General features: G+C 46.2%; 1 protein-coding gene across 1 annotated transcript in view; it reads right to left on the reverse strand.

Moving 5' to 3' along the window:
- The window catches only part of MSRA (methionine sulfoxide reductase A), a 441,610-nt gene that overhangs the window by 260,327 nt on the left and 154,122 nt on the right, over positions 1–27,161 (reverse strand). The window contains exon 2 of the mRNA XM_034766724.1: positions 16,962–17,030. Within this exon, the coding sequence (XP_034622615.1) occupies positions 16,962–17,030 (69 nt within the window). The remainder of the gene's footprint in view (positions 1–16,961; positions 17,031–27,161) is intronic.

Genomic DNA, 27,161 nt, shown 5'->3' on the forward strand with positions numbered 1-27,161 from the left:
GGCAGACCACCTAAACAGACCTGCATTTGCATTTTGCTTACTCTTTGAGGACTTTAAACACTGTTATTGCCACAGTTATACATTACCACACAGCTGTTTCTAAGCAAGCACATTTAGTCTTAAGGTCAAAGCATTACAGAGAAAACATTAAAAACAATAAAAGAACCTTCACACATGCTATTAACCTTAGCAGAGTTCGCCCCTGACTTTAACAAAAGCTCTGGCCAGTGAACAGTCCATCAAACCCCCACCAAGAGGTTTTTTCTGTGGTCACAAATTCCTAACAGCTTTTAGCTCAGAACAAGCACATAGACTGGGCCAGGTCCTTCCAACCCTTCCCAAGAAGGATTGGGGCTCCCCTGGGAAAGAAGGTTTGTTGGATCAGAAAGAAGGCCCTGATTCAGTTTTAATGCAGGCTATTTAACCAAAATTCCTGTATTTGTCTGTCGATCCCTGGAGAATGCCGTTTGAACCAGTATATGCAAGCCTCTCTCCAAGGGGTTGTAGTTCTCTGGAGGTGTTACAACCTGAGTCAGTCTGCTTAACCACACCCCCCTGCACTGTTTGTAGTTCCTGTACGACTGTGGTCCCCCTCGGCATGGAATTACATACAATCCCTGGCTCACAACGATACATAAACTTAATCCAGTAGAGTTTAACTTTGTTCATTAATGTTTGTCCAAGATATTGCAGGAAATTGCCATGTCTGTCACAGTTATTGGCACCAATGCAAAGTAGGTATGAAATGCTACAATATCAGAATGATAGCATTTTACACCCACTTTGCGCTGGTGTCGATGACACAATGGAGGGCAACAGAGAATCAGGTTCCTAGACTTTATTTTAAGATTTTTATGACTACTCTGATATGACTAACCTGATCTTCTTCTTTGAGAAGAGAACTGATCTTTTAGATAACAGAAATACAGTAGATCTAATACACTTGGACTTCAGTAAAGCATTTGACACAGTACCACATGGGAAATTATTAGTTAAATTGGATAAACTGGGAATTAGTACAAGAATTGTAAGATAGGTAAAGAACTGTCTGAAGGCAATGGTGAATTATCCAGACAGGGGGAAGGTGTCCAGTCAGTTCCTTAAGGATCAGTCTTGGGACCAATCTTATTTAATATTTTTATTAATGACCTTGGCACAAGGAGGCGTGTGCTAATGAAATGTGCTGATGATTCAAAGTGGGAGGCATCATCGATACAGAGGGAAATTGGAATATTATACAGGAAGAAATGGATGACCTTGAAGACTGGAGTGACAGAAATGGGATGAAATTTAATAGTACGAAGTGCAAGGTCATGCACTTAGGATCTAATAATAAGAATTTCTGCTACGAGCTGTGAGCTCATCAGTTGGAAGTGATAGAGGAGGAGAGAGACGTGTGGGTTGATCACAGGATGACTCTGAGCCACCAACATAATGCAGCTGTAAAAATGGCAAATGCAATCCTAGGATGTATCTGGCAAGGCATTTTCAGCAGAGACAAAGTATTAATGCCATTGTACAAGGCAGTATTCCTAATCTGGAATACTGTGTACTATTCTGGTCACCCATGTTCAAGGAAAATGAATTCAAACTAGAACATGTGCAGAGAAGAGCTACTAGGATGACCAGGGGGAGAGAGGGCCTATCTCATGAGAGGAAATTAAGAATTTGCTGGTTTATCCTAGCAAAACAAAGGCTGAGAGGAGATATTATTGCTCTCTACAAATACATCAGGGGGTAAGTGCCAGGGAGGAAATATCTAAAGGACAATGTTGGCACCAGAAGAAATGGGTAAAAACTAGCCATGAACAAATTCTCTGGCCAAGAGTACTGCTCAACTGATACAGCTAGAAGATGCTGTGGGCCAGAACTCTGCTGGGAGCAGGGAAGACTGTGGCACAGTAATGTGACAATTTGGGAGTTCTATCAGTACCACTTCCGAATTGTGGATAATTTCATGAAACTATACTATGAAGTTACTGTGTCATGGAAAGCCTACATGTATGTGGATCAACCATGAGTTAGCAGGGTTGTCTCATGTCTCTGCCAGGCCAGACAATAGGGTGATCATCACTCAACAATTGGGTACTCAGAGTAAAACACTTTGGGACAACAGATTTGCTCCAGCTAGGAGATGACACTTCCTCCAATTGTCTGAAGGGAGGGGGATTGGGAGAAGGGAAAGGTACCAAAAGACAGAACAAAAGCAGCATGTGACAGCAGCAGGAGTCTGTAAAGGGATTCACGGGGGAGAGCCATTTTGCACCAGATCAAGATGAGGGAAGCTGCTGCAAGGACAGCATAGACAAGAGGGTAGCGGAGTCTGCCTGCCGTCCGGAACACAAATGATCCCACTACCAAGGGACTAATGAAGGACATTGTATTTAGGATGTTTTACTGTTTTGGATGTCAGTTCTCTCCTCTGCTTTAGCTGTTAAGTAAATAGCAATGTGCTAGGATTGGTGCAAAGCCTTTCTACCAGCATGTGTTAAGCATTCACAACTACCACATTGCCCCTGAGAGAGTTATACTGTAAACCAGAAGCTTCACACCTTTGAGATGGAGTTCTGGGAGAGGAATGTGTTTAGGTACTGGGGAGCCTGAAGGGTCAGTGCTGCACCTAAATATGCTGGACGGCAGGTTCTGACACTTGGGGATGGGGGGGGGGGCTTGCCGGGCAGGCTCCAGAAGCTTCACACACACCCTAGGGGATCCAGATCACACAGGCTTGGTTTCCATTCACAGCATTGTTAGCAGAATGGCCAGGAGGGGCGCTCACTAGGATCTGTGATCAACTGGATCTCTTGGTCCCGCCTCCCCTTATCCCGCCCATGTTAACTTGACATGCCCCACTGGGTTTGGCACCCGAAAGCCCTTTTCCTTCAGGAGCTTGTCACAGAATAAGTTTGCAGTGACACAGAAGCATCTTCAAATCAAAGCATTATTTTTCCTTCATCCAAAGGTATATACCTGCCCCTTCATCTTTCCTTGCCAACTTTTCTAAGCTCTGTTTCACAGAGCATGTAACACTCTTTCACAGGGTATGTCTCAGAGACTCCCCTCGGGATGCTACTGACACTAGGGTTACCATATTTGAATTTCAAAAAAAGAGGACACTCCATGGGGGGGTAGCCCCTCCCCATCCACTCCCTCCCACTTCCCGCCCCCTGACTGCCCCCCACAGAACCCCCAACCCATCCAACCCGCCCTGCTCCTTGTCCCCTGATCGCCCCCTCCGAGACCCCTGCCCCTAACCACCCCTCGGTACCCCACCCCCTATCTCAGCCTCCCTTCTCCTTGTCCCTGACTGCTTCTTGCAACATCTGACAGTTTTGCTTTAGATGTTTCCTCTAAAATTTAAGTCACAGCACATGCACCTGGAACAACATTCTGAAGTCTTATGATCTCTTCAGCTACAGACGTAAATGTCTCCTGACATATAAAAGTAGGGCTACGCTGGTTTTTTTGCTCAGGATGTGGATAGTAATACGTTAGCCAGTATATTTTCTAGTTCTTGGAACTTCATTTTCTTGGTGAAAAGTGCATAATTCATTATTAATAGAGCTTTCACTTGTTATATTCACCGGGCAGTGGTGATGGCCACCAGGAATGCCACTGAGTGATCAAAAAGTACAGCAAAAATTCACTGCTTCTCAGGAAGAGGTTAGGAAGTTGTGGTGAGGCCAAGGCATTTGGCAACAGAGTACTGCTCCATAGGCTGACCTTGATGCCCAATACAATGCGATGCCCTGAAACTTTTCTCTTCAGCAGGTGGCTCTTAATAGAGTCACCATTTTGTTTGTGCTTTAGCAGTTTCTACACTGATAAAACTGGGACATAAACTTCACAAGTGGAACAGCTCCATCTGTGGAAGCAATGATGGAAGAGGTAGAGTAGGTATGGGTCAGTCATTTTCAGGGAAGTCCTATGGCCTGTGTTATACAGGAGGTCAGAAAAAATGATCCCAGTGGCCCCTTCTGTCCTTAGAATCTATTAATCTTAATTTTTACCACTATGCCGTAACACAAGTGATGTGGTACTCTGTTTGGGAAACAGGGACCATCACATTATATGCACTTATTACATCCCATATATAGACAGAAATAAATAAAAAGACAACCATGATTAACTTTTTAAATTATACAAAGAATTTCAACCTTCCTAATCAAATCATTTGAAAATGACATTCTGCTTGGAAAGTCTGGATACAACCAATGTTTGAACTGACGGAGAATTAGGAAGAGCACACTTCTCCTTGTTAATATGATATAACTAGTTTAGAAGAGAGTTCTTAATAACTATTCACTATTCTAGCTCTGGGTTGTTCTTGTTCACATCAAGAGGCCAATTATCTGATGATTAACTGGGCTGGCTACAAGGTTACTTGATCAAGAAAATGCAACACAGTAAGGTCATATATTTTCAGAAAATATCTTTATTTACCTAAACCTCTGCATAATGAGCTCTATGTATTACAGGAACCAAAAGGAAAACCCATCCAATGCACAAACAACCTTTCTTCTTGAAAGAACAAACTAGCATCTGACCCAAAGCGAAAAATCAGATCATTGTGGTGTTTTGGCAATCGCTAAAGCAGAAATATGTCATCTTAAACTCAGGTCTTGATAGTAAATAAAGGAGAAAATTTGACAAATATTTCTGGCCCTAATACAGCAATGTACTTAAACATGTGTGTAACTTTGAACAAGTGAACAGGCCCACTGAAGTTACATGTGCTTTGCTGGCTCAAGGCCTTTATATGTCATTTTTAAAACTATAACTATATCCTCTTGCTGATTTGGGGTCCTAACATACTTCTTTTCAAAATTTTCATACCCTTTTAAATATTGTCTTTGTTCAGATATTTTTGTTAAAAATAGCCCAGTTTGTAAAGATTTCCCCCTTCTCCCCCAGGCAAAATGTTTCAATCACTGAAAACTTTTATTGCCAGATAAACAGGGAAATTGCTTGGACAGCAACTTAATGGACGAGTTCTGCTCTACCATGCATGACACCTAGGTTTGATTCCCAATGCTTCATTTGCTTGACCAGCAGGAGCTGGGAACACTTCTCCATCTCACTTCAAGTGTCATAATGATTTCATTATACGAGCCCATAGTAACTCCTGTGAGATTGTGTGCAGTAACTATGCGCCTACTGTGTGTTACCATTCTAGGTGTTCTTTGATTGGTCGATGCAAGATGGGTCAACAGGTCACTAGTTGGTTGGCGTTAATGCATTTGCCACTAGTGTGTCACATTTGAAATCTAGACTCCCACAGTGGTAAAAATAAGGAAGCATTTCTTTATTGTAACGAACAGCGTGTATATCATGCAATGCAGCTGGGCCTTGGTAAATAGAGTAAGTGTTTTAAGTGAATTGGAATAACCTGGGGATAGCTTAATCTCTCAACTGTGATGTTCTCTCATAATGAGAAGACCTGCAGGAATAATTACAGCCCGCACACACCCTCTAAGTACCTGGATCAAAACAGGAAGTCATATCAAAGTAAATGACATAGAATCGGCATTGGCATCACTGAGGCTGCTTCTCAGAAACTAGAGCTACATAACGAGCTGTATTAGACAAGTTGGGGAAAAGATTATCTTTTGCATCTCCATGTAGACCTGACATTAAACATGATACTATTATTTTACAAGTAAATCTAAATATATCTGAGTACTGGGAATATTTACTAAAAGCAGATTACACTTCTAAAATCATATGTTTACTCATAGCTTTCATTTTAGATATTAATAAAGAGGTTACTTCTAGTAATTACTGTTCTTCAAGACTTGCCTCTAAGTATTCACATTTATAGGATTTGGCACCTCTAGTGTCAAACTGAGGAACTGTCTGACAAAGCCATATCCACTGGCGGAGTGCAAGAGTGCTGTCAGGCTAGATGACATCATTGGCTCTGTCTGTATAGGGTAGCACATCCCTGTCTCCGATCAACTCAGCTCCTTCCTAGCCCACAGAGTCCTAAAATACAAAGAACTCCACGGCATAGAGAAGGCAGGTGGATACTAGGAAGACATTGATGCAGCTCTCAAAGAACAAATAATTTACAAGTCGGTGACCCCTCTTTCTTTTTTCAGGACTTCTGTGCAGTCCCACTTCTGGCAGATGAGCAAGCACTGTTGCCAACAGAGAATGGTGGGCGAAGATTTCTAGGCAAAAATGGACTGTAACTTCAGCTTCCCAAAGTGAGCATTGGATTTGGTTGCCAAGTCCAATGAATAATGCTTGTCCAAAGGAAGAACAGAACTGCATGTTGCTGCTTTGAAAATTTCTACAACAGTAGAGTAGACCAGTGATGTGTTTTTAAGCCAAGTACTACTGGTTTGGGAGCTAAAATATAACAATGATTAGAACAAATTTTGAAAGAGAGCAATTAAGGACACAGAGGTAAACAATAATTGTAATAAAATACAACATGGTGTTACAAAAGGTAAATCGTGCCAGTCCAACCTGATCTCTTTCTTTGAGAAGATTACTGCATTTCCTTTGTCTAGAAAATTGGTTGATCTAATCCACCTGGTACTCCTGAAGGCATTTGGTGGAAAAAAATAAAAAATTCTGTGCCCATTTTTTTTTTAATTTTGTGCACAATATTTTAAAATTCTGCAAGTTTTATTTGTCAACAAATAAAGGCAGAGTTTCCAGCATGGCTGTGGGGAGCACAGGCCACTGGCTACACAAAGGTGGGAGATCACCCTGCAGCCTTCCCACCCCTCCACCGTGGGGACACGGACTCAGTGATGAGGCTGCACCCGACCCTGACACAGCACAAGGTCTAGGCCTACTCCAGAAACACCCTGGAGCCCTGCCCCTCTATGCCAGGCGCACCAGATGTGGGGCAGGCAGGCCCAACCAGGCAGGATCCAAGTGTGAGGGGATCCAGGTGTGGGCTGAGAGGATTCTGTGTGGGACAATCTTGGTGCAGGCAGCTCAGTGGAGGTCTAGGTGTGGGGGGGATCTGGATAGACAGAGGCTCATTGCAGGGGCTCCAGGTGCAGGGGCAATGGGACTCTGCCAGGGCCAGCTCCAGGGTTTTGGCCGCCCCAAGCAGCCAAACAAAACAAAACAAAATAAAAAAAGCCACGTTCGTGATCTGCGGCGGCAATCCGGCGGGAGGTCCTTCGCTCCGAGCAGGAGTGAGGGACCGTCCGCCGAATTGCCGCCGAACAGCTGAACGTGCCGCCCCTCTCCGAAGTGGCCGCCCCAAGCACCTGCTTGGTAAGCTGGTGCCTGGAGCCGGCCCTGGACTCTGCAGGGGCTTCCAGGTGAAAGTGGTTGGGGCTCATCGGGGGGCGGGGGTCTGGTTGTGGGGGTCTCAGCAGGGGGGTCTGGGTACTGGGGGAGAGGGGCTTGGTTGGCTGGGGGTCTGGGTGCAGCTAATTTGGGGTCAGTGGCATGGGGGTTTGGACATGGGGGCTCAGAGTGGTACAGGGGGTGGGGCTTGTCAGAGTGGGGGTTTGAGTGCAGGGAGCTCAAGGGGGATGGTCTGGAGGCAGGGGGGCTCCAGATGCAGGGGTTGAGGTTCAGTGGGGTGGGGTTTGGGTATGGAAGGCTGGGGGGGTCTGGGTGTACAGTGTGAGGCTTGGCAGGGGTGTCTGGGTATTGGAGGTCCACGTGCACGGAGGTAGGATGGATCGGGGAGCAGCTCCCCCTACAGTGACCCCTCACCACACAGTTGAGGAGCGATGGGGGCAGGAAGCAGGGGAGGATGCAGCGTCAGACACTACCCCAGCCACTTCTTGCTGGGGAAGAGGAAGTCCTGTCCTCTCCTGCCTCCAGCCCAGCCAGGACTAGCAGCTGATTTGGGCTCAGGGTAGATGTCCCCAGCCCTGCGGAGATTTATCTCTCTGCTGGCTGCTCCAGGTGCCTGAAACGATGTATCTGTGCAGCTAGGGAGTGGTGCATGACTGCTCTTGCAGCTTCCCTTTGCTTCCCTGTCAGAAAGTCATTTTTCTGCAGGGAAGTAAAGAAATCTGCAGGGGATATGAATTCTGCACACACGCAGTGGCGCAGAATTCCCCCAGGAGTAATCTGGATTTCAGTAAAGCATTTGATACAGTTCCACATGGGAAATTAGTTACATTGGAGAAGATGGGGATAAATACAAGAATAAAAAGGTGGGTATGGAACTGATTAAAAGGGAAACTACAACAGGACATGCTGAATGGTCAGACTGGAGGGAGGTTACTAGTGACTTCCTCAAAGACTGGTCTTTGGGCCAATTTTACTTCACATTTTCTTTAATGATCTTGGCACAAAAAGTGGAGTTTGCTAATAAAATCTGTGGATGACACAAAGTTGGGAGGTACTGCCACTATGGAAGAGCCCCACAATCTACAAGAAGATTTGGACAACTTTGAAAATCTGACTAATAGAAAACTTTGCTACAAGCTAGGGACATAGCAGTTAGCGGCAACAGAGGAGGGGAAAAGACCTGGGTGTATTAGCTGCCAAAGTTCCGTGAAAGAGGCTAATGCAATCCCAGGATGCATCAGACAATGTATTTCCAGTAGAGATAGGGAAGTGTTATTACCATTATATAAGACACTGGTGAGGCCTCATCTGGAATGCTGTGTGCAATTCTGGTCTCCCATGTTTAAGAAAGATTAGTTCAAACTGGAACAGGTGCAGAGAAGAGCTACTAGGATGACCAGAGGAATGCTGAACTTGCCTTATGAGAGGAGACATAATGAGGTTGGCTTGTGTAGCCTAACAAAATGAAGGCTGAGGGAAAGATATGATTGCTCTCTATAAATACATCAAAACAATAAACACCAGGGAGGAAGAGGCGTTATTTAAGTTAAGGACCAACGTTGGCAAAAGAACAAATGGATATAAACTGGCGATCAATAAGTTTAAGCTTAAAATTAGACTAAAGTTTCTAACTATCAGAGGAGTGAAGTTCTGGAACAGCCTTCCAAGGGGAGTAGTCTGGGCAAAAAAAAACCTAACTTGTTTTAAGACTAAGCTTGATAAATATATGGATGGGATGGGATGATGAGGTGGCCTACAATAGCATGTAGTCCATCTGCAACTGCAATAAGCAAATATCTCCAATGGCCAGAGATGGGATGCTAGATGGGGAGAGCTCTGAGTTACTATAGAGAATTCTTTCCCAGGTGTCTTGCTTGTGGGTTTCTCCCACATGTTCGGGGTTTACCTGATTGCCATATTTGGTGTCAGGAAGGAATTTTCCCCCACATCAGATTGGCGGAGACATTGGGGAATTTTCACCTTCCTCTGCAGCATGGGGAATGGGTCTCTTGCTGATTTAAACTACAGTAAATTGGGGATTCTCTGTAACTTGAAGTCTTTAAATCAAGATTTAAGGAATTCAATAACTCAGCCAGGGGCTATGGGCCTACTACAAGAGTGAGTGGGTGAGGTTCTGTGGCTTGTGATGTGCAGAAAGTCAGACTAGAAGATCACAATGGCCTCTTCTGGCCTTAGAGTCTATGAATAATCATAGAATCATAGAATATCAGGGTTGGAAGGGACCTCAAGAGGTCATCTAGTCCAACCCCCTGCTCAAAGCAGGACCAATTCCCAACTAAATCATCCCAGCCAGGGCTTTGTCAAGCCGGGCCTTAAAAATCTCCAAGGAAGGAGACTCCACCACCTCCCTAGGTAACGCATTCCAGTGCTTCACCACCATCCTAGTGAAATAATGCTCACTACACCTCTTAGTCCAGTGGGAAAGTGTCTCTTTACTAACAGATTCCCCTTTATACCTTTTCCCATAGGTGGAACAAATAACCTGTAAGATTTCCTGACAGGTTGAGTCTGGTCCAGGTAATAGCACAGAGCCCTTTTCACATCTAAGGATTGTAAGTGGGATTCCCCTGGGTGATTATTGGGTCTGGAGAAGAAAACTGGGAGGGATATAGTCTCGGATTTTCATCTGTAGCAGTATATCTTAGGTATAAAGCTGGGATAAGGTCTCACAATGACTTGTCTTTATGGCCTGTCCACCCTATGCCGTGGTATGGCCTGTCCATCATATGCATAAAGCACTGAGCTCACTAACCTGATAGAGGAATGTGCCATGCCCTGGTTCCTCAAATGAAGCAGGTGGTCTAAGATCGACTTCACCGAAGAATGCGAAGGGGAGATGCCCCGTTCAGCCGCCCAGCAGGAGAACCTCGTCCACTTTGCCAGGTAAGTCTGTCTAGTCAAGGGCTTTCTACTCTCAAAGAGGACCTTCTGGGCCCCTTCTGAACAGGCCCGTTCCTCAGGGTTCACCCGTGCAACATCCACGCCGTGAAGTGGAAGTACTTGGGGTTGGGGTGTGATCCTGTGACAGCAGGTCTGGTCGGTTCGGTAGGGACCACGGAGGGATCACTGCCAGGCTCGACAGCATCCCAAATCAGTGCTGGCGAGACCACGCTGGGGCAATCATGATAACCTGAGCCTTGTCTCTCTTGATTTTCACTAGGACCTTGCTGATGAGTGGAATCGGAGGGAACGTGTGCATCAGGTTTCCTGCCCAAGGCAGGAGGAAAGCGTAGGAGAGGGAGCCCTTGCCCAGACCCCGTCTGCAGCAAAACCTGTTCTGCCTTATTCCATCTACCTCCAGGTGGAGCACCCACTCATAGTAAGAGAAGTCCGCACTTAGGTGATCTGCTAGCATGTTCTTGGCACCCAGAAGGTGACACACTTCTAGATGAATTCCGTGGAATCCCAGAGACGGAGTGCCTCTTAGCAAATGGCCGAGGATCGTGCTCCTCCTTGTCTGTTGATGTAGAAGATTCAAGCTATGTTGTTCGTCAAGACTTTGACCACTCTGCCCAACAGGTGAGGTAGGAAGACCGTGCAAACCCTGCATACTGCCCAAAGCTCTTTGACATTTATGTGTAGTGTCATTTCCTCTGGGCACTACATGCCCTGGGTCTGGAGAGTGCCGAGGTGCATCCCCCAGCCGAGGTCCGAGGCGTCCGAAATCAAGTCAACTGAGTGAAGAGTGCTGACAAAGGGAACTCCTTCCAGGACTTTCCCGGGGTCGGTCCACTATCTCAGCGAGGTAAGTATCGTTGCGGGGATGGTAACGACCTTTTCCAGGTGGTCCCTTGACATGGAGTAGACCATTGCCAGCCATTGCTACAGGAGTCGCATCCGCAGCCTCTCATGGCACACCACATATGTGCATGCTGCCATGTCACCTAGGAGGTACAGGCAAACCCTGGCCATGGTGAGGGGAAACACGGAGACTTCTGCAATGAGGTCCATCAGTGCCGTGAATCTCTCCAGTGGCAGGAACGCCATGGTGCAGGTCAAGTCGAGCACCGCCCCAAAGAACTCTATGCTCTGTACCGGAACTAACGTGGATTTTGTGGTTTACCAACAGGCCGAGGCAACGGCAAGTGGCTAATAGCATCGCAACATCCCTTTGGACCTGGGACCTGGAGCTGCCTCTGACTAGCCAGTCCATCAAGGTACGGGTAGATCTGGACACCCCAACATCTGAGGTAAGCAGCCACCAAACAACATGCACTTGGTAAATACCTGTGGTGCTGTCGCCAGGCCAAACAGGAGGACCGCAAACTGATAGTGGTTGGGACCTACCGTAAACCACAGGAAGCATCTGTGTCCCTCGAAGATGGCGATGTGAAAGTAGGCATCCTTCAGATTGATGGTGGCGTACCGGTCTCCCGGATCCAGAGAGGGGATGATGGAAGCCAGGGAGACCATACAGAATTTCAGCTTCACTAGGAAGCGGTTCAAGTCTCGCAGGTCCAGGATAGGTCGTAGACTGCCTTTGGCCTTTGGGATTAAAAGTAACGGGAATAGAACCCCTTGTTCCAATACTCTAGAGGAATAACCTCCACCGCACCTAGCTGCAGTAACCCCCTACCTCCTGCGCAAGCAGACTCTCATGAGAAGAGTCCCTGAAGAGGGATGGGGAGGGGAGGTGCGAAGGAGGAGTAGAAAGCAACAGAAGGGTGTAACCCCGCGCCACCGTACTGAGGACCATCGGTCCAATGTTATAGATGCCCATGCAGGGAGGAAAGGAGAAAGGCGGTTGGCAAAAATAGGGGAAGAAGGATCCTGGGAACAGTCCGGTAGGTCGCCCTCGGGCGTACCCTCAAAATGGGCGCTTGCCCCCCTGCTTGTTGCGGGCTGAGCTTGACTGAGAAGCCTGCGAAGGCTGGTAGCTAGGACGCCGCTTGTAGCCTCTGGATTTCTTATGGGGAGGCTCCTGGCAAGGGTGGCTCTCCCTGGCCCTGAGGCTGCTGTGGCTTGAACCGCTTGTGGGCAGGGCCAGGAACATACAGGCCCAACGTTTTAAGGGTCGTGCGGGAGTCCTTTAGGCCATGGAGCTGATTGTCCATCTGATCCGCAAACAGGGCCTGCCCATCGACGGGAAGGTCTTGCGTCGACTGCTGAGCCTCCGTGGACAAGCCAGAGAGGAGCAGCCAGGATGCCCGGCGCATGATCACCCAGAACTCCTTCCTAGATACCTCAGGGAGGGAGCCCTCGAACTTGGCCATGGCTTGCCACATGTTAAAATCATAGCATCCCAGAAGGGCTTGATGGTTGGCCACCCTCAACTGGAGACTAGAGGAGGAATAAACCTTACGCCCAAACAAGTCTAGTCTCTTGGAGTCTTTATTCTTAGGGGTAGCCCCGGGTTGACCCTGTCGCTCCATGTGGTTAACCGCCTCTAGCACTAGGGAGTTGGGAGCAGGGTGGGTGTACAGGTACTAGTTGCCTTTGGATGGCACAAAGTACTTGTGTTCAGCCCTCTTGGAGATGGGGGGCAGGGAGGAGGGAGTTTGCCACAGGACATTGGTGATCTTTGAGACCTCTTCATGAAGGAGGCAGAGCCACCCTAGCCGGTGCTATGGAGCAGAGAACATAGAAGAGAGATTCTGAGGACTCCTCTAATTCCTCTGCCTGAAGACCTATGTTGGCAGTGGCCCTCTTCAGAAGTTCCTGGTGCGCTTTAGCGTCATCCGGAGGAACTAGGGGAGGAGGCCCCATTATAGCCTCGTCTGGTGACGAGGAGGAGGATGCCGGTGCTGTAGGGTCCTCCACAACCATTGGTGACCCAGTGGCTTTCTCCCCTACTCCCTCTTGGACCTGCGGGGTCCTTGCGCCCAAGGCTTTGCGCACCGAAGCAGGAGAGAGAGGCAGCTGGTCTTTCCGAGGCTCCAGACACCAAGCGGGTGGCCAGGGTGAACCCCCATGGGTTCCAGGGGTACCTTGGTGCTGGCCACAGTGCCTGAGGCCATGGGGCCAGTTTCGGTGCCGACAATGTAGCCGGTACCGTTGGTACCGGAGCTTGTCCCGTCATCAGGGAATCTTGCTCCGAACTAGGGCTGGATCCTAAGCAGTCACTCCCAGGCAATCAGGACAGAGCAGAATGGTGGCTATGCCCTGACCGATGCCAGTAACTCCGCCTGGAGTCCAATCTGGAACGGGGTTTTGGGGACCGGTGGCGCTCAACGGATCTGCGATGGCCTGGAGCTGGCGATCTACGTCTCGCGCTTGACGAACGGTACCAGGATGAGGAGTGGGACCAGGAGTCGGAACAGGCCCAGTAACAAGAAGTGCCCACACGCGGTGATGCCCTCCTAGGGGATCGGTGATCAGAGGAATGGTAACATCGATCCCACAACGGGTCTCTGGAGCAATAACGTGGTCTCGGAGATACCAGGTGCCAGGACTGGTACTCCTGCCGGGGGGCACTTGCCTCCAGAGGTCTGCGCCCGGTCGCAGGCGAGCTGCGCCTCGAGCCTCTCTGCCCATGCCCAATGTCCGGGGACCAAATGGGGCTGCTCTGCATCTGCCTTTCACCATCAGAGGCGTGGCAGCTATGGGAGGGTAAGCGCTGGCAGGATGTCCCCTGCAACAGGGAACGGTGCCGCTTGGGGGCGAACTGTGGCGGTCTGAATGAGGGTTTACCCCATGACCGGGGAACCGCAGGAGCAGGTGTGGGCGGCACCAGGAGGTACATGATCAGAGGATGAGGGGAAAGCAGTGGACATGTTATTCTTTGGCAAGGCTTTTGATACGGTCTCCCACAGTATTCTTGCCAGCAAGTTAAAGAAGTATGGGCTGGATGAATGGACTATAAGGTGGATAGAAAGCTGGTTAGATCATTGGGCTCAATGGGTAGTGATCAATGGCTCCATGTCTAGTTGGCAACTAGTACCAAGCGGAGTGCCCCAAGGATCGGTCCTGGGGCCAGTTTTGTTCAATATCTTCATTAATGATCCGGAGGACGGCGTGGACTGCACCTCAGCAAGTTTGCAGATGACACTAAACTGGGAGGAGTGGTAGATACACTGGAGGATAGGGATAGATACAGATGATAGGGATAGGATACAGATGGACCTAGACAAATTAGAGGATTGGGCCAAAAGAAATCTGATGAGGTTCAACAAGGACAAGTGCAGAGTCCTGCACTTAGGACGGAAGAATCCCATGCACTCCTACAGACTAGAGACCGAGTGGCTAGGCAGCAGTTCTGCAGAAAAGGACCTAGGGGTTACAGTGGACGAGAAGCTGGATGAGAGTCAACAGTGTGCCCTTGTTGTCAAGAGGGCTAATGGCATTTTGGGCTGTATAAGTAGGAGCACTGCCAGCAGATCGAGGGACGTGATCATTCCCCTCTATTCGGCATGGGTGAGGACTCATCTGGAGTGCTGTGTCCAGTTTTGGACCCCACACTACAAGAAGGATGTGGAAAAATTGGAAAGAGTCCAGTGGAGGGCAACAAAAATGATTAGGGGGCTGGAGCACATGAGTCATCAGGAGAGGCTGAGGGAACTGGGATTATTTAGTCTGCAGAAGAGAAGAATGAGGGGGAATTTGATAGCTGCTTTCAACTACCTGAAAGGGGGTTCCAAAGAGAATGGATCTAGACTGTTCTCAGTGGTACCAGATGACAGAACAAGGAATAATGGTCTCGTTGCAGTGGGGGAGGTTTAGGTGGGATATTAGGAAAAACTTTTTCACTAGAAGAGTGGTGAAGCACTGAAATGGGTTACCTAGGGAGGTGGTGGAATCTCCTTCATTAGAGGTTTAAGGTCAGGCTTGACAAAGCTTGGCTGGGATGATTTAGTTGGGGATTGGTCCTGCTTTGAGCAGGAGGTTGGACTAGATGACCTCCTGAGGTCCCTTCCAACCCTGATATTCTGTGATTCCTGCGCCGCCTGCATGGCCTCCGGCATAGACGATACCCGGAGTTGGCAAAGGCATCTGTCACTATCCAGGGTGGCTGGCGGGGAGCAGGCTGGGCTACCCCACTCAACCAGAGCTTGGGCCTGAAATCCCAATGGGGGTGAAGAGTTGCCTGGCAAGGGACCTTGCTTGCACCCTGTCTTATCCTTTCCTTTGCAGGAGGTTGGAGACCGGCCTTGCACCGTCTTTTGGGGCTTCTTGGTTGGAGCCACGGATGGGGACTGGTGCCGGCCAGTGGACGGTCCCGGTGGGGCACTGCGTACCGAGGTCACAGTGCTCGGCGCTGAGTCGGAGTGTTGCTCCAGTGCCGGGGTGAGGGCCGACTCCATAAGGAGCGCTCTTAAGTGAATATTGCGTTCCTTCTTAGTCCTTGGCTTGAAGGACTTGCAAATTTTGCACTTTTCATTAATGTGCCCTTCGCCCAAGCAACACAGACAGCTGCTGTGTGGCTCACTAATGGGCATGGGCCTCTTGCAGTGATCACAGGGCTTAAAGTCTGGGGACCGGACCATGCCCCATCCCGAGGCAAAGTCCCGTTTCGGGACCTACAAAGTCTCTAACTATAGCTAAGGGATTTACTAACACTAACAGAAAACTATATGCACTATAATACAAGAATTAACGAGTTCGTACAAACGAGAAAGCAACAGCACTAGCTGAAGCAACAACAGTTCCAGCACCGTCACTGGTGGCAAGAAGGAACTGGGGGGCGGGGGAGCCTGCGGCACCCTATATACCGCGGCATGTGCGCGCCATTCCTGGGGGTGCCGGAACCGGTCCCTACGGATACTGCTGAGGGAAAAATATTCCGGCACCGGTGCATGTGATGAGCACACCCACCTAAGTTGAATGGACATGAGCAAGCACTCAAAGAAGAACTGCATCATCTGCAAATTGGATCCCTGATACTTATCTTTAGGAATCTCCTTTCTGAGAGAAAAGCCCTGGCTTGAGTGGAGTGTAGGACCATACCCATAAAGGTGATCCTTTGCATGAAAAGAGGACTTCTACCCGTTGATCAGCAACTAAAGGGATTGCAAGAGGTCACACGTGTACTGAACTGCAGAGGAGAGACCCTGTTGAGAGCTGGCCCTTAGGAGTCAATTGTCAAGGTAAGGATAAATGAATATGTTCTTGCATCTGAGATGTGCTATGACTACCGGGAGGTATTTTGTGAAGACCCTTGGTGCTGTGAGCAGACCAAATGGGAGGTCATAAAATTGGAAGGGTCACCTGTCAACCAATGAGAAGTCAATGGGTTTACTCACAAAATAAGGCACTATTACTGTGTGAGTAAAGGTATCAGAATCTGTCCCTTAGGCAGAAATGAAGGAAGAAAGGAGTCCACTGAGAAAGCTATGCAAATAAAGTAGATAAAACTTTCACCACAAGTATTTGAGTGCACTGGAGGTGTAGGGTCATAAATCACCTCCAGAATTTTGTATAAAGCACTGAACTATGTCACAGGGCCTATCATACGCAAATAACTGCTACTCTGTATTTATACAAGACACTTCAAATAAAGGATTAAATATACTGTCTGTCAAACTAAGGCAAAATACTTGCAATACCCACTTTTTTGGTCATACACTTCACCAAAAATCCAATCATTTTTTGTTGGCTATGATGATTAGAAAATGGCTATAACAGTCCAGATTGTGAAACCCTACGGAGTGTTGCTGAAATCAAGAAGTTTGGCATGCATTCCCTCCATACAGTTTAGTGTTTTTCTTTTAGACATGATATCTTACCAAATAAAACCATCTGTGTTCCCTCTGGGAAAGGTTCCACTGTTCTGTTTCCGTTGACATGGTGTTTAGCTAGAAGACAAGAAGAAAAGAAAAGTGTAGTAAAATATCAATTGCTATGGAAACACAAATACTCTTTTCAAAATGGCTCTAGGAAAGCCTGAAATTTGACTGGTGAATAGCTATGGCACAGGTATATGTTAAGTTTTGCTTACTCATCTGTATGTCCAAACTGTATCAATTCACCTCTCCATACTGGCTGTTATCCCATAAGAACACTTGTAGAACTCTAGCGATGGCTGAATTTAGGTAAGAAGGGCCTGTTTTTCCAGAGGTTCTAAACCCCCATGGACAAACTGGAGTTCCACTTTGATTGTATATTTAGGACAACTTATCTATTTCTAAAGTGACACAGAGTGAGCATTATATAAACATGAATAATCATCATCACAGTCACAAGTGAAGCATTCTTAAAAGTGGAATTCTGACCTGTACAGAGGAATCCTGCATTGTTACTGCTGGATTAAAAGTCTTTTGACATGACCGCAGGTGAATTTTGACTTTTTTCCACACTGCCAATCAGTAAGCTACATTAAAAATTCATCCATCATATTCTAATGTCACATTAATTCAATAAAAATCACTTCAACAATAGACAATGGTGTATAGTTCATTCTGTTTCTGTGTTACAGATTACCCATACCTTATACTGTTTTAAGATTATTACATTATTGCTATCATTAGAGGCTATACAATGGATCAGATGTGACTACTACTTCAGTTTACTAAAGCTTAACCTGGGAGGGAGAAGGCCGGGGGGCAGAAGGGGGACAACAGCAAGTCTGGTTTTCACTGGCTCCATTGACTGTACAATTCAAAATCGATAGTAGTTCCACCCAAGCACTGACGTGCAACTGTTTTCAGTTCTCAAATGCCTGCCACCCAATTATCTTCCACCTTCAAGCATGTCTCTGAAACTGAAACACTTTTCACACAAAGTGTATTTAGTCTCCACTATAATCAAATTCCAACCCTTCTTCCACTCGGTTCCTAGAAGAATTGATGCACTAGACTGAATTCAACAAAACTGCATCACTTCTTTTACTGAAGCTGAAAAGTTGCTCCACTTGAGTCTTAATTAAATTAAGTTGTCTTTTTGTATTTTCCCCACTATGTGACTGCCTGTTTTATGTTCAATTTCCAATCGCTCTCTTGACAGCACAATAGCGATTTTGTGGATCTGATATTCTGTGGAAGCGGAGAGACATATGCCATCGGCTACAGTTTTAGGGCTCCACAAGTGTATTAGAACAGAGAGAGAGAGGACATCGGGAGTCCTTCCTCTGCCCCACTGAATCTGCACAGGTGTCAGGCGTAATGTGGAAGCAGTTTTTCTCCGACAGTAACATGAGGTTTGTGACACTGGAGAGTGTAATGTGCATGCGGAGGGGGCAGGAGCTAACATTCTGGCAATGCTAATTCACAGAGGGGAATTTTTATGCAAGACAAGAGCAGAGTCCTCTCTCCACTACCTGTGTGTGCCAAGGTGGCTGTGCTGGGCTGAAAATAGATACAGTTCCAAAACACATTCTGTATTATATCTAGTGCCTACCCCCAATACACTGCCTCCAGCATAAGGGAAAATCTACTGATTTGGACCCATATAGTTACTGTGGGATGAAACAGACTCCATGCTAAAGCTGAATGAAATATCTGAGCTTTAAGCAAAATGCAACATGCAAGATCTGATTCCAGAATATTCCTCGGGCCCTTCATTGATATCAGCACTTACAGTTGTCTGACTATATACTTCTGAGAGAGTTAGTTCTGATAGCAACAGAAAGGGATCAAAGAGCACGAACCCAAGATAATGTGGCTGCTGTAGGTCTCTGTTCTGTAATCACTTTCCAGAGTGAGGTCCCACAGGACCGCGTCATATTGATTATTATGCTTTATATATAGTGTAAAACCTTTCTGTGAGCAAACCAGGTTGAACTGGAGTATTGTATTGTTTTAGGAATGCTCTAAAATGACTGTTTTCCATTAGCAGTCAGGTGTATTGCAGAAGTAATCCCAGCCTGGGTCAAACATTTACAGACAGATACTGAGGGGGGAAGGTCAGGATGATCTGCAACCGGAGCGAGGGAAATTATAAAGTGAATTGTAGGAAGATTGAAAGCCCTGGACTAGGGGGCAGAGAGATGGTTACATATTGGAAGGGGGTGGAGGGGTTAGCTCCAAGTTAGGGTAATCTAGCTAGTGGCTTACAATAAATAAGACAAGAACTATTATTGCAAAGGGGGAGGTGTAGGGTGACCAGATGTCCAGATTTTGTAGGGACAGTCCCGATATTTGGGACTTCATCTTATATAGGTGCCTATTATCCCCCACCCCCTGTCCCAATTTTTCACACTTGCTGTCTGGTCACTCTAGGGAGGGGTGTGAGAAAAATTGGATTTATCATGGGGAAATAGCTTCAACCTTAACAATGGAGCACCTGTGTGTCTCTCCATAATAACTGTGCACCAGTACAGGTTAAATCCCCAGGTGTGCCAGAACAGCACTCAGTGCCTCTGTGGAAATGTCACATATATCCAGTTGCAGGATCAGGACCCTAGACTGTACGCTTTTTGGAGCAAGAAGCTGGCATGCTTTGGCTGAAAAGCTCCCTGCACACCTCTAGTATGTATAAATAAGACATACATTGTAATAATCAATAAGTTGCAAGATGTTGATTATAACATTTTTTTTAAAAATACTTTCTTTCAAAGACGCCTGGGTGAACTCAATTCACTTCAATTATTTTTAAGCTAATTTACTGTGCTGCTATTAAATACAAGCTCAGAGAAAAATTAGTGCTCCATTAAATTAAAAAAAAAAATCCATTAAGTTAGATTCCTGATAAAGGCATTGCCACAAAATTAAGAGCATTTACTGGACCTATTAATTTAACAGAATATGTTCTCTATTGATTCAAGATTAAAGTCTGTATTTTTTTTCTTAAAACATTAAAGATTAAAAACTGTTTACTGTGGTACATCCATTCACTTGCAGCCAAGAATTCTTTCGGTGCGACTTCTGGCCACATGAGAGTTACACCAAGAGCAAAATTCACAGTGCAGAGGGCATTATGCATCACTTAAGAATGCAAAATTTAATGTAATGGATCTCGAGGCTAAGATTTTCAAAAGTGACTAATGCTGTTGGGGACCTCTCTTTGAGGGCCCCACTGGAGATGCCTTAGACATATCTGATTTTCAGGAAGTGCTGAGCACCCACTGTTTGGTGCCTCAGTAGTGCCAACCCCAAATAATCATGACTCTGGTTTAAAACCATGAAAGCATTTTGAGTTCTTTTTATATGCCTTCTAGTGTTTGAGCCGTTAGGGTACACTCAGGCCATGTTTTCAAGCTTATCTCAGCAACCATGTAGGCTAGAAACTTACTACTACTTTAAATGAAAACTGAGATTCTCACTGACCCAAATGAATCCAGTAGCTGGAGCTTTTTAAAAAAAAAAAACAGCTATTAAGATTCACAAAGTGTTGACGCTGCTTACATAAAACAGAGGCAAAGAGGGATGTGTGCATAGGTTTTGTGCTGGTCCTGAGCAAATGGGTGAATTTCACCCTATGCTAGTAACACAGGAGTGAGGGAGGCTGCTTGATTTAATAAAGCTTCCTGACCTGCAGCTGGTATATTCTTTTATTTGAGTTTATTTAAGTTCCAAATTTAATATGAGGGTCTGGTTTTGTATATTTCAGGGGGGGGGAGAGAAGAAAAGGAAAATGATGCAACAGGAAAGATGCAACAGATTCATTGCTTCTGTGATGGCTGACAAAGTTTAGGAGAAGAGAGAATTAGCAGCAGCCTGAAAACTGATGTAGCAACAAAAGTAACCTGTGAACTGCTTTGTGAGAAAGTGAGGCATCCACAAAAAAGTTCCTCGTGGCATGATTGGTAACCCACTGCGAGATACACAGGCTATCAGGCCTGATCATCCCCTACTGCTATTTCATATAACACTTCTTACTGCTGTGCACCATCAATATACAGTACATAATTGAAGACCAGTGGTTTTCTTCTGAGACTTGTAAAAAAGAAGGTCTTCAATCCTAATTTCCAATGAAAGACTACAACCTTTAGGGAAAATGCTAGTTTGTCAGTGTAATGAGTGTAATGTTATCATTTAGTGTCTAATGACTAACATGTCTGAAAATGTCAGCAAAGAGAAGGAGCCCCAAGTCAGAGGAGAAAACTAAGCAGCAAAAACAGAAAAAGGACACCGGTGCCTTTGGGTAAAATTTCAGCTCCAACCACACATCAAAACTCAGTGCCAAAGAAATGAAAATAGTCTGACTTGTCATTACTTTCTAATCAGATAATTCCTTCCTAAACTATTCAATCATCTCTTTATGTAGCAAACAAGCTACATGCTTCTTTATCTTTTCTGTTACTTGTACTCTACTCATGGAAGCACACTGAACACAGACTGCATGATGGGTTAAATTAAATGGTGGTAACAAATACATTGTTCAAGTTTCCACGTATCCATTTGTCACATTTTCCTGAAACCAACACTCTGTGAATATATGTTCTTCAGTTCAGTTTATTTACAGACTGTAGGAGAAGAATAGCTGCAAATATTACAGGAGGCTTCAGACACTTTAGAGCTCTGCTTCCTTAAGCTCTCTCTTAGGCTTAGAAACCATGAACAACATTTTCAAAAATGGGTGCCTACACTTGACCAGGGCCGGCTCCAGGCACCAGCCAAGCAAGCTGGTGCTCGGGGCGGCAGATTGAACGAGGCGGCATTCCGCCCAATCCTAGGGCGGCACGGCAGGGTTTGTTTTTTTTTTTCCTGCTCCAGCCGCCCTGTGGGGGGCGGCGGCGCGGAGGACGGGAGCACCCTGCAGCAAGCCCGGCAGGGCAGTCCTCGTCCTTCCCTCCCCGCTGACCGGAGCGGAGCCCTCCCGGCAGGCGGCGAGGCGGGAGGGGCCGCATGGCAGCGCCCCACTGTAGCTAGGGTGACCAGACAGCAAGTGTGAAAAATCAGGACAGGGGGTGGGGGTAATAGGAGCCTATATAAGAAAAAGACACAAAAATCGGGACTGTCCCTATAAAATCGGGACATCTGGTGACCCTAACTGTAGCCCTGGCTGCCTCCCTTCTCTCTCTCCCCCCGCTCCCTTCCCCTCCCACCCGCTAGCCGGTCCCCCTGCACCCGCGCTCTGGCCGCGCCACAGGGTTGTTGTTTTTTTTGCTTTGTCGTTCTGGCCGCCCCGGGTTTTTTTTTGTTTGTTTGTTTGTTTTGCTTGGGGTGGCCAAAAAGCCAGAGCCGGCCCTGACTTAGACACCTGAGTAAATGACCTGATTTCCAAAGTTCTGATCGCCCAGCAGCTTCTAGTCACTTCAATGAGAGCTGCACTTGTTCAGCACTTCTGAAAACCAGGCCACTGATTTATGTGCCTACATGTGGACTTGGAAGCTTAACTCTAGGCACCCATTTCTAAAAATCTAGGGCCACGTCTGTGAGGCGAGTCAGAGAATTTAGGGAGTCAGTCTCCAATTCAGGAAACCACTTTTAAGTTTATGCTTAAATCCATCCCTATTTAGCAGAGCACTTATGCTAAGTGATGGGGCAACAAAATGGCAAATGAAATGTAATGTGGATAAATGTAAAGTAATGCACATTGGAAAAAATAACCTCAACTATACATACAATATGAAAGGGGCTAATTTAGCTACAACTAATCAGGAAAGAGATCTTGGAGTCATCGTGGATAGTTCTCTGAAGATGTTCATGCAGTCTCCAGCAGCAGTCAAAAAAGCAAACAGGATGTTAGGAATCATTCAAAAAAGGATAGAGAATAAGACGGATAATATCTTATTGCCCTTATATAAATCCATGGTACGCCCACATCTTGAATACTGCGTACAGATGTGGTCTCCTCATCTCAAAAAGACATGCTGGCATTAGAAAAGGTTCAGAGAAGGGCAACTAAAATGATTAGAGGTTTGGAATGGGTCCCATATGAGGAGAGATTAAAGAGGCTAGGACTTTTCAGCTTGGAAAAGAGGCGACTAAGGGGGGATATGATAGAGGTATATAAAATCATGAGTGGTGTGGAGAAAGTGAATAAGGAAAAGTTATTTACTTGTTCCCACAATATAAGAACTAGGGGCCACCAAATGAAATTAATGGGCAGCAGGTTTAAAACAAATAAAAGGAAGTTCTTCTTCACACAGTGCACAGTCAACCTGTGGAACTCCTTGCCTGAGGAGGTTGTAAAGGCTAGGACTATAACAGGGTTTAAAAGAGAACTAGATAAATTCATGGAGGTTAAGTCCATTAATGGCTATGGGTAAGGAATGGTGTCCCTAGCCTCTGTCTGTCAGAGGGTGGAGATGGATGGCAGGAGAGAGATCACTTGATCATTACCTGTTAGGTTCACTCCCTCTGGGGCATCTGGCATTGGCCACTGTCGGTAGACAGGATACTGGGCTGGAAATGGACCCTTTGGTCTGACCCAGTACAGCCATTCTTATGTTCTTATGTTAACTTTAGACATGTTCTTAATTACTGTACTGCAATGGGACTTAGTACTGGCATAATTGCTCTCCTGAATAGGGAGGCTTTCCTGAATCCAGGACCAGAGTAAGAAAAGTGGATAGCTGGAAGCAGTAGTGCAGGATCAGTGAGACAGTTGGAACCCAATGACCTGGGAACTCTCTTACATTTGGACTTGCATACGGAGAATCATTTGGAGACAGATAAAGTCATGAGGATGTGCATGAGGTTGTCAATAATGGATCTTAAGTAGAGCTGTAGTCTGATGCATGGAGTTTAACTCCATGATCTTCCTTCTGTTTGATTTATTTTGTTTTTTCTTTCCTGTTTTAACATGTCAATCCTAATCCACTTCATTCTTTATAAAGCTTTAAGGGCCAATCCATTTTAATCTCCACACTCACACACCCTCTATCCCTCCAAGTCCCTGTTGGAGGTCATCAGCTTCCTAGCCAAAAAGGCCTACAAAAAAACCTCTTTGAAGCTGCACTATACTTGTTGGCCATAGGGTTTCCTGTTGGGTGATGTGGGGCACTTATTTCCCCCAGGATCTGCGGATGTTGCCACTGCAAGGGTCCTTACTCCCACTGTCCTGAAGGGTGAGCAATCAGAACCCACCGGAAAGTCCACCTGGAATATAAGGCCATCAGGTCAACCCTGCAATATTATCTTCCCTTTTTTTTTTTACTCTGTCAGGGTTTTTAAGCATTTTAACTGTGGTTGCCAATAAAGTGTCAACCTTTACCAAGACCTGTCACCCACATTATCTCAGATACCACAGATATTCCGTCCCATAAGTATAAGGAAATTCTGTAATATTTTAGCTACCGTCTTATGGTAACTTGGTAAATGCTGACTTTTTAAATGGCAACTGCTAGACATTAAACAATACAAATCCTTTAGTAATTATGACACTCATATCCAGTGGCACATTAGCCACTGGGCAAACAGGGCCTGTGCCCAAGGGCCCCAGTCAATTGGGGGGCCCCAGAAAAATGGATGACCCCGCATCCCAACCCACTTCTCCCACCCAGCGCTCCTGCCAGGGAGGAGAGCACAGGGGAGTAGGAAGATGCAGGAGGAAGGGGTGGGGAGGGGCCCCCACTTGCTCTGACCCAGGGCTTTGAGCAGGGGATTGGACTAGATGACCTCCTTAGGTCTCTTCCAACCCTAATCTTCTATGATTCTATCATATCATACTACACCTGATGGGAGATAGCAATAAAATGTATGGTCAGAAAAAGTTACCAATGCCAAAGCAAGTGTGTTTCTAGTTATGTGTAGTAGGAGAAAGAAAGATTGAAAGGTTGCTTAGCCAGTTGACTCTTTTTTGAGAGAGAGAGAGAGAGAGAGAGAGAGAGAGAGCGCACGCGCGAGAAGGGAGAAAATATTTCACACACACAAGACTCCTTGGAAAGAGGAAGTTATCTGTAAAGGTTAAATTGTCTGTGCAGAGCCTGGGATTGAATGTGCACTGCTGTCTCCTGTGAGATTGTGTTTTGCCTATATAAGCAAGATAAACACCTTTTCACTAGATGAGGGAACAGATTTGTGAAACAAAAGATAAGGAGAGATACAAAAACCTATTGTGATGTTCATGGCTTATGATCTGGTGACAACCGGACTGATATTTGACTGGACTTTGCTTTCTTGATTTATTTTCTTTAATTGGGATACGGTTCAGTGGACTTTACTTTGTAAGCCTCGTGGGCTTGGCTGATTTTGCCTACAAAAGTATAACAAAAAGAAGAAGTCGTCTGAGTTAGCCTGACAGTTAATTATTATAGGCCCATGTCTATAATAGGGCTTCTAAGAAACAGTAGGAATGTTCTTAGATACCGACCACCCTCCTCTACCATTATCCTGAAGATATTTCCTTAATAGACCTTGCATTCCCTGCTTTGATATCTGGTTGCATGCCATAAGAAGGTTATGTATGTATTGAATACATGGCATAATCTGACATACGGATTATATAAAACGTACAACATGGACATGCTTTTAAGAGAGCCTGAGCTACAGGCACTATTATTCTTCATGGCCAAAAGTGATCTCTGCACTCCACAGAAGACAAAGACATGATCCCTGCCCCCAAAGAATTTATAAGTGTTAAAACTGAGTGTAAAAAACAGAAGAGAAAGAATGGGTGAGGAACAGAATGTTTACAACGAGATAGTCCTAGCATTGCCATTAATTCTGGTACCCGGCGTGTTCTTGTAATTTACTGGGTTGACAGGGTTTGTTAAAGAAAATTAATACTTAAAAACAAAAAATGCTTTTAAAGTGCAGGACTTTTACAAAATGGTTTGCATGAAAGCTTCACTCTGATTCACAAAGAGGGTTCCAAAGGCAAGTAATTATCTCCCGATGAGAGCACTCCACAGCCTCTGACTATGTCACATTGCGGCAGCACACCCTCTCTGTGTCCTGGTGCTACAGTTTCTCCACAGCGGTTTCCCTCTTAATCCCAACACTATTACTGCAATAGGCCTGCCTTCCCTCACAGAGACCCTGCCAAGTAGAAGTCTTTAATCTACAGAACATAAACAAATTGGTTTTGTGCCCCTCCCTGGCTCTCCTTCTGCCCCACTCAGTCTTAGAGTGCTGACTCTCTGGACTTTCTCCCCAGGGGCCAGCTCCTACCCAAGCCGCTGACTCTCAAGGCTTCTTCCCTAGAGTCATCCCTCCAGGCTGGTTCTCCCCAGGCTGGATCCTTATTCACAGTCCACTTCTAGGCCATCTGCCTGCAAGCTGGTCTTTTCATGAACCTGCCACAGAAGCCTCTATCTCCCCTACCATCCATTCTCTTCAGGCCAATCATAGCAGACAGCGTCCCTCTCACAGCTCTCTTCCCCAGCTGAGCTCTTCTAACCCTTTATGGAAACTCACCCAATTCCTCCCTGGCTGGGTCTGACAATTGGCTGGGGATCAGGTGGCTCGATTCAATCGGGCTCAGCTGTGGGGGCAGCAGTAGCTGATCCACCACAGGCAAGGCTGAACCTGACTGCCCTCAAAAGGCAAGCCAGCCTGTGAAGCAGCCAAGGATTTCATTAGCTCATCTCTAGGACTAGAGACATTTAAGAGACATATTAAAACATTCTAAACTTAAAACAAACACAATGTGACAAAGGGATTTAAGTAAACACACTACAAAGTCTGTCAGGTGTTTTTAAATGTCTTTAAGCTTGATTATGGCTGTGATAGGCAGTGCTCATTGGCAGCATCACCTTGTGATTAAGATGGTAGGTCTCTACTCACCCCACCTCCAATGTCTGTCACTGGCCACTAACATGTCCTACGGCCATCTGCCTTTTGGTGGGTGTTGACTTACCACTCCACTCAGGTCACCAACTAGCCTCATCCCCCTTGGAGTAAGAAAAATATTCAGTCCCACACCCTCACAACTGGGGATTTGACCTTCAGTCCATGTATTGACCCTTGCTGGTGTTCAGACCCAGCCAGGGAGTTTTCACAGTCTTTACCCTCCCCTTGCTTCCCCAAGGGGGAGTATGGAAGTGAGGGATTTGTGCTCTTTATAACCAGCGTGGCTTGTAAGAGAACCTGGGATCTCCCAATCCATTGGGCTCCAGCCCAGTTCCCTGTAAGAGGCAATAATGCCTGGCACCCAGGAGT

Source organism: Trachemys scripta, chromosome 3 (genome assembly GCF_013100865.1).
Source record: "Trachemys scripta elegans isolate TJP31775 chromosome 3, CAS_Tse_1.0, whole genome shotgun sequence".
NCBI classification, from domain to species: Eukaryota; Metazoa; Chordata; order Testudines; family Emydidae; genus Trachemys; species Trachemys scripta.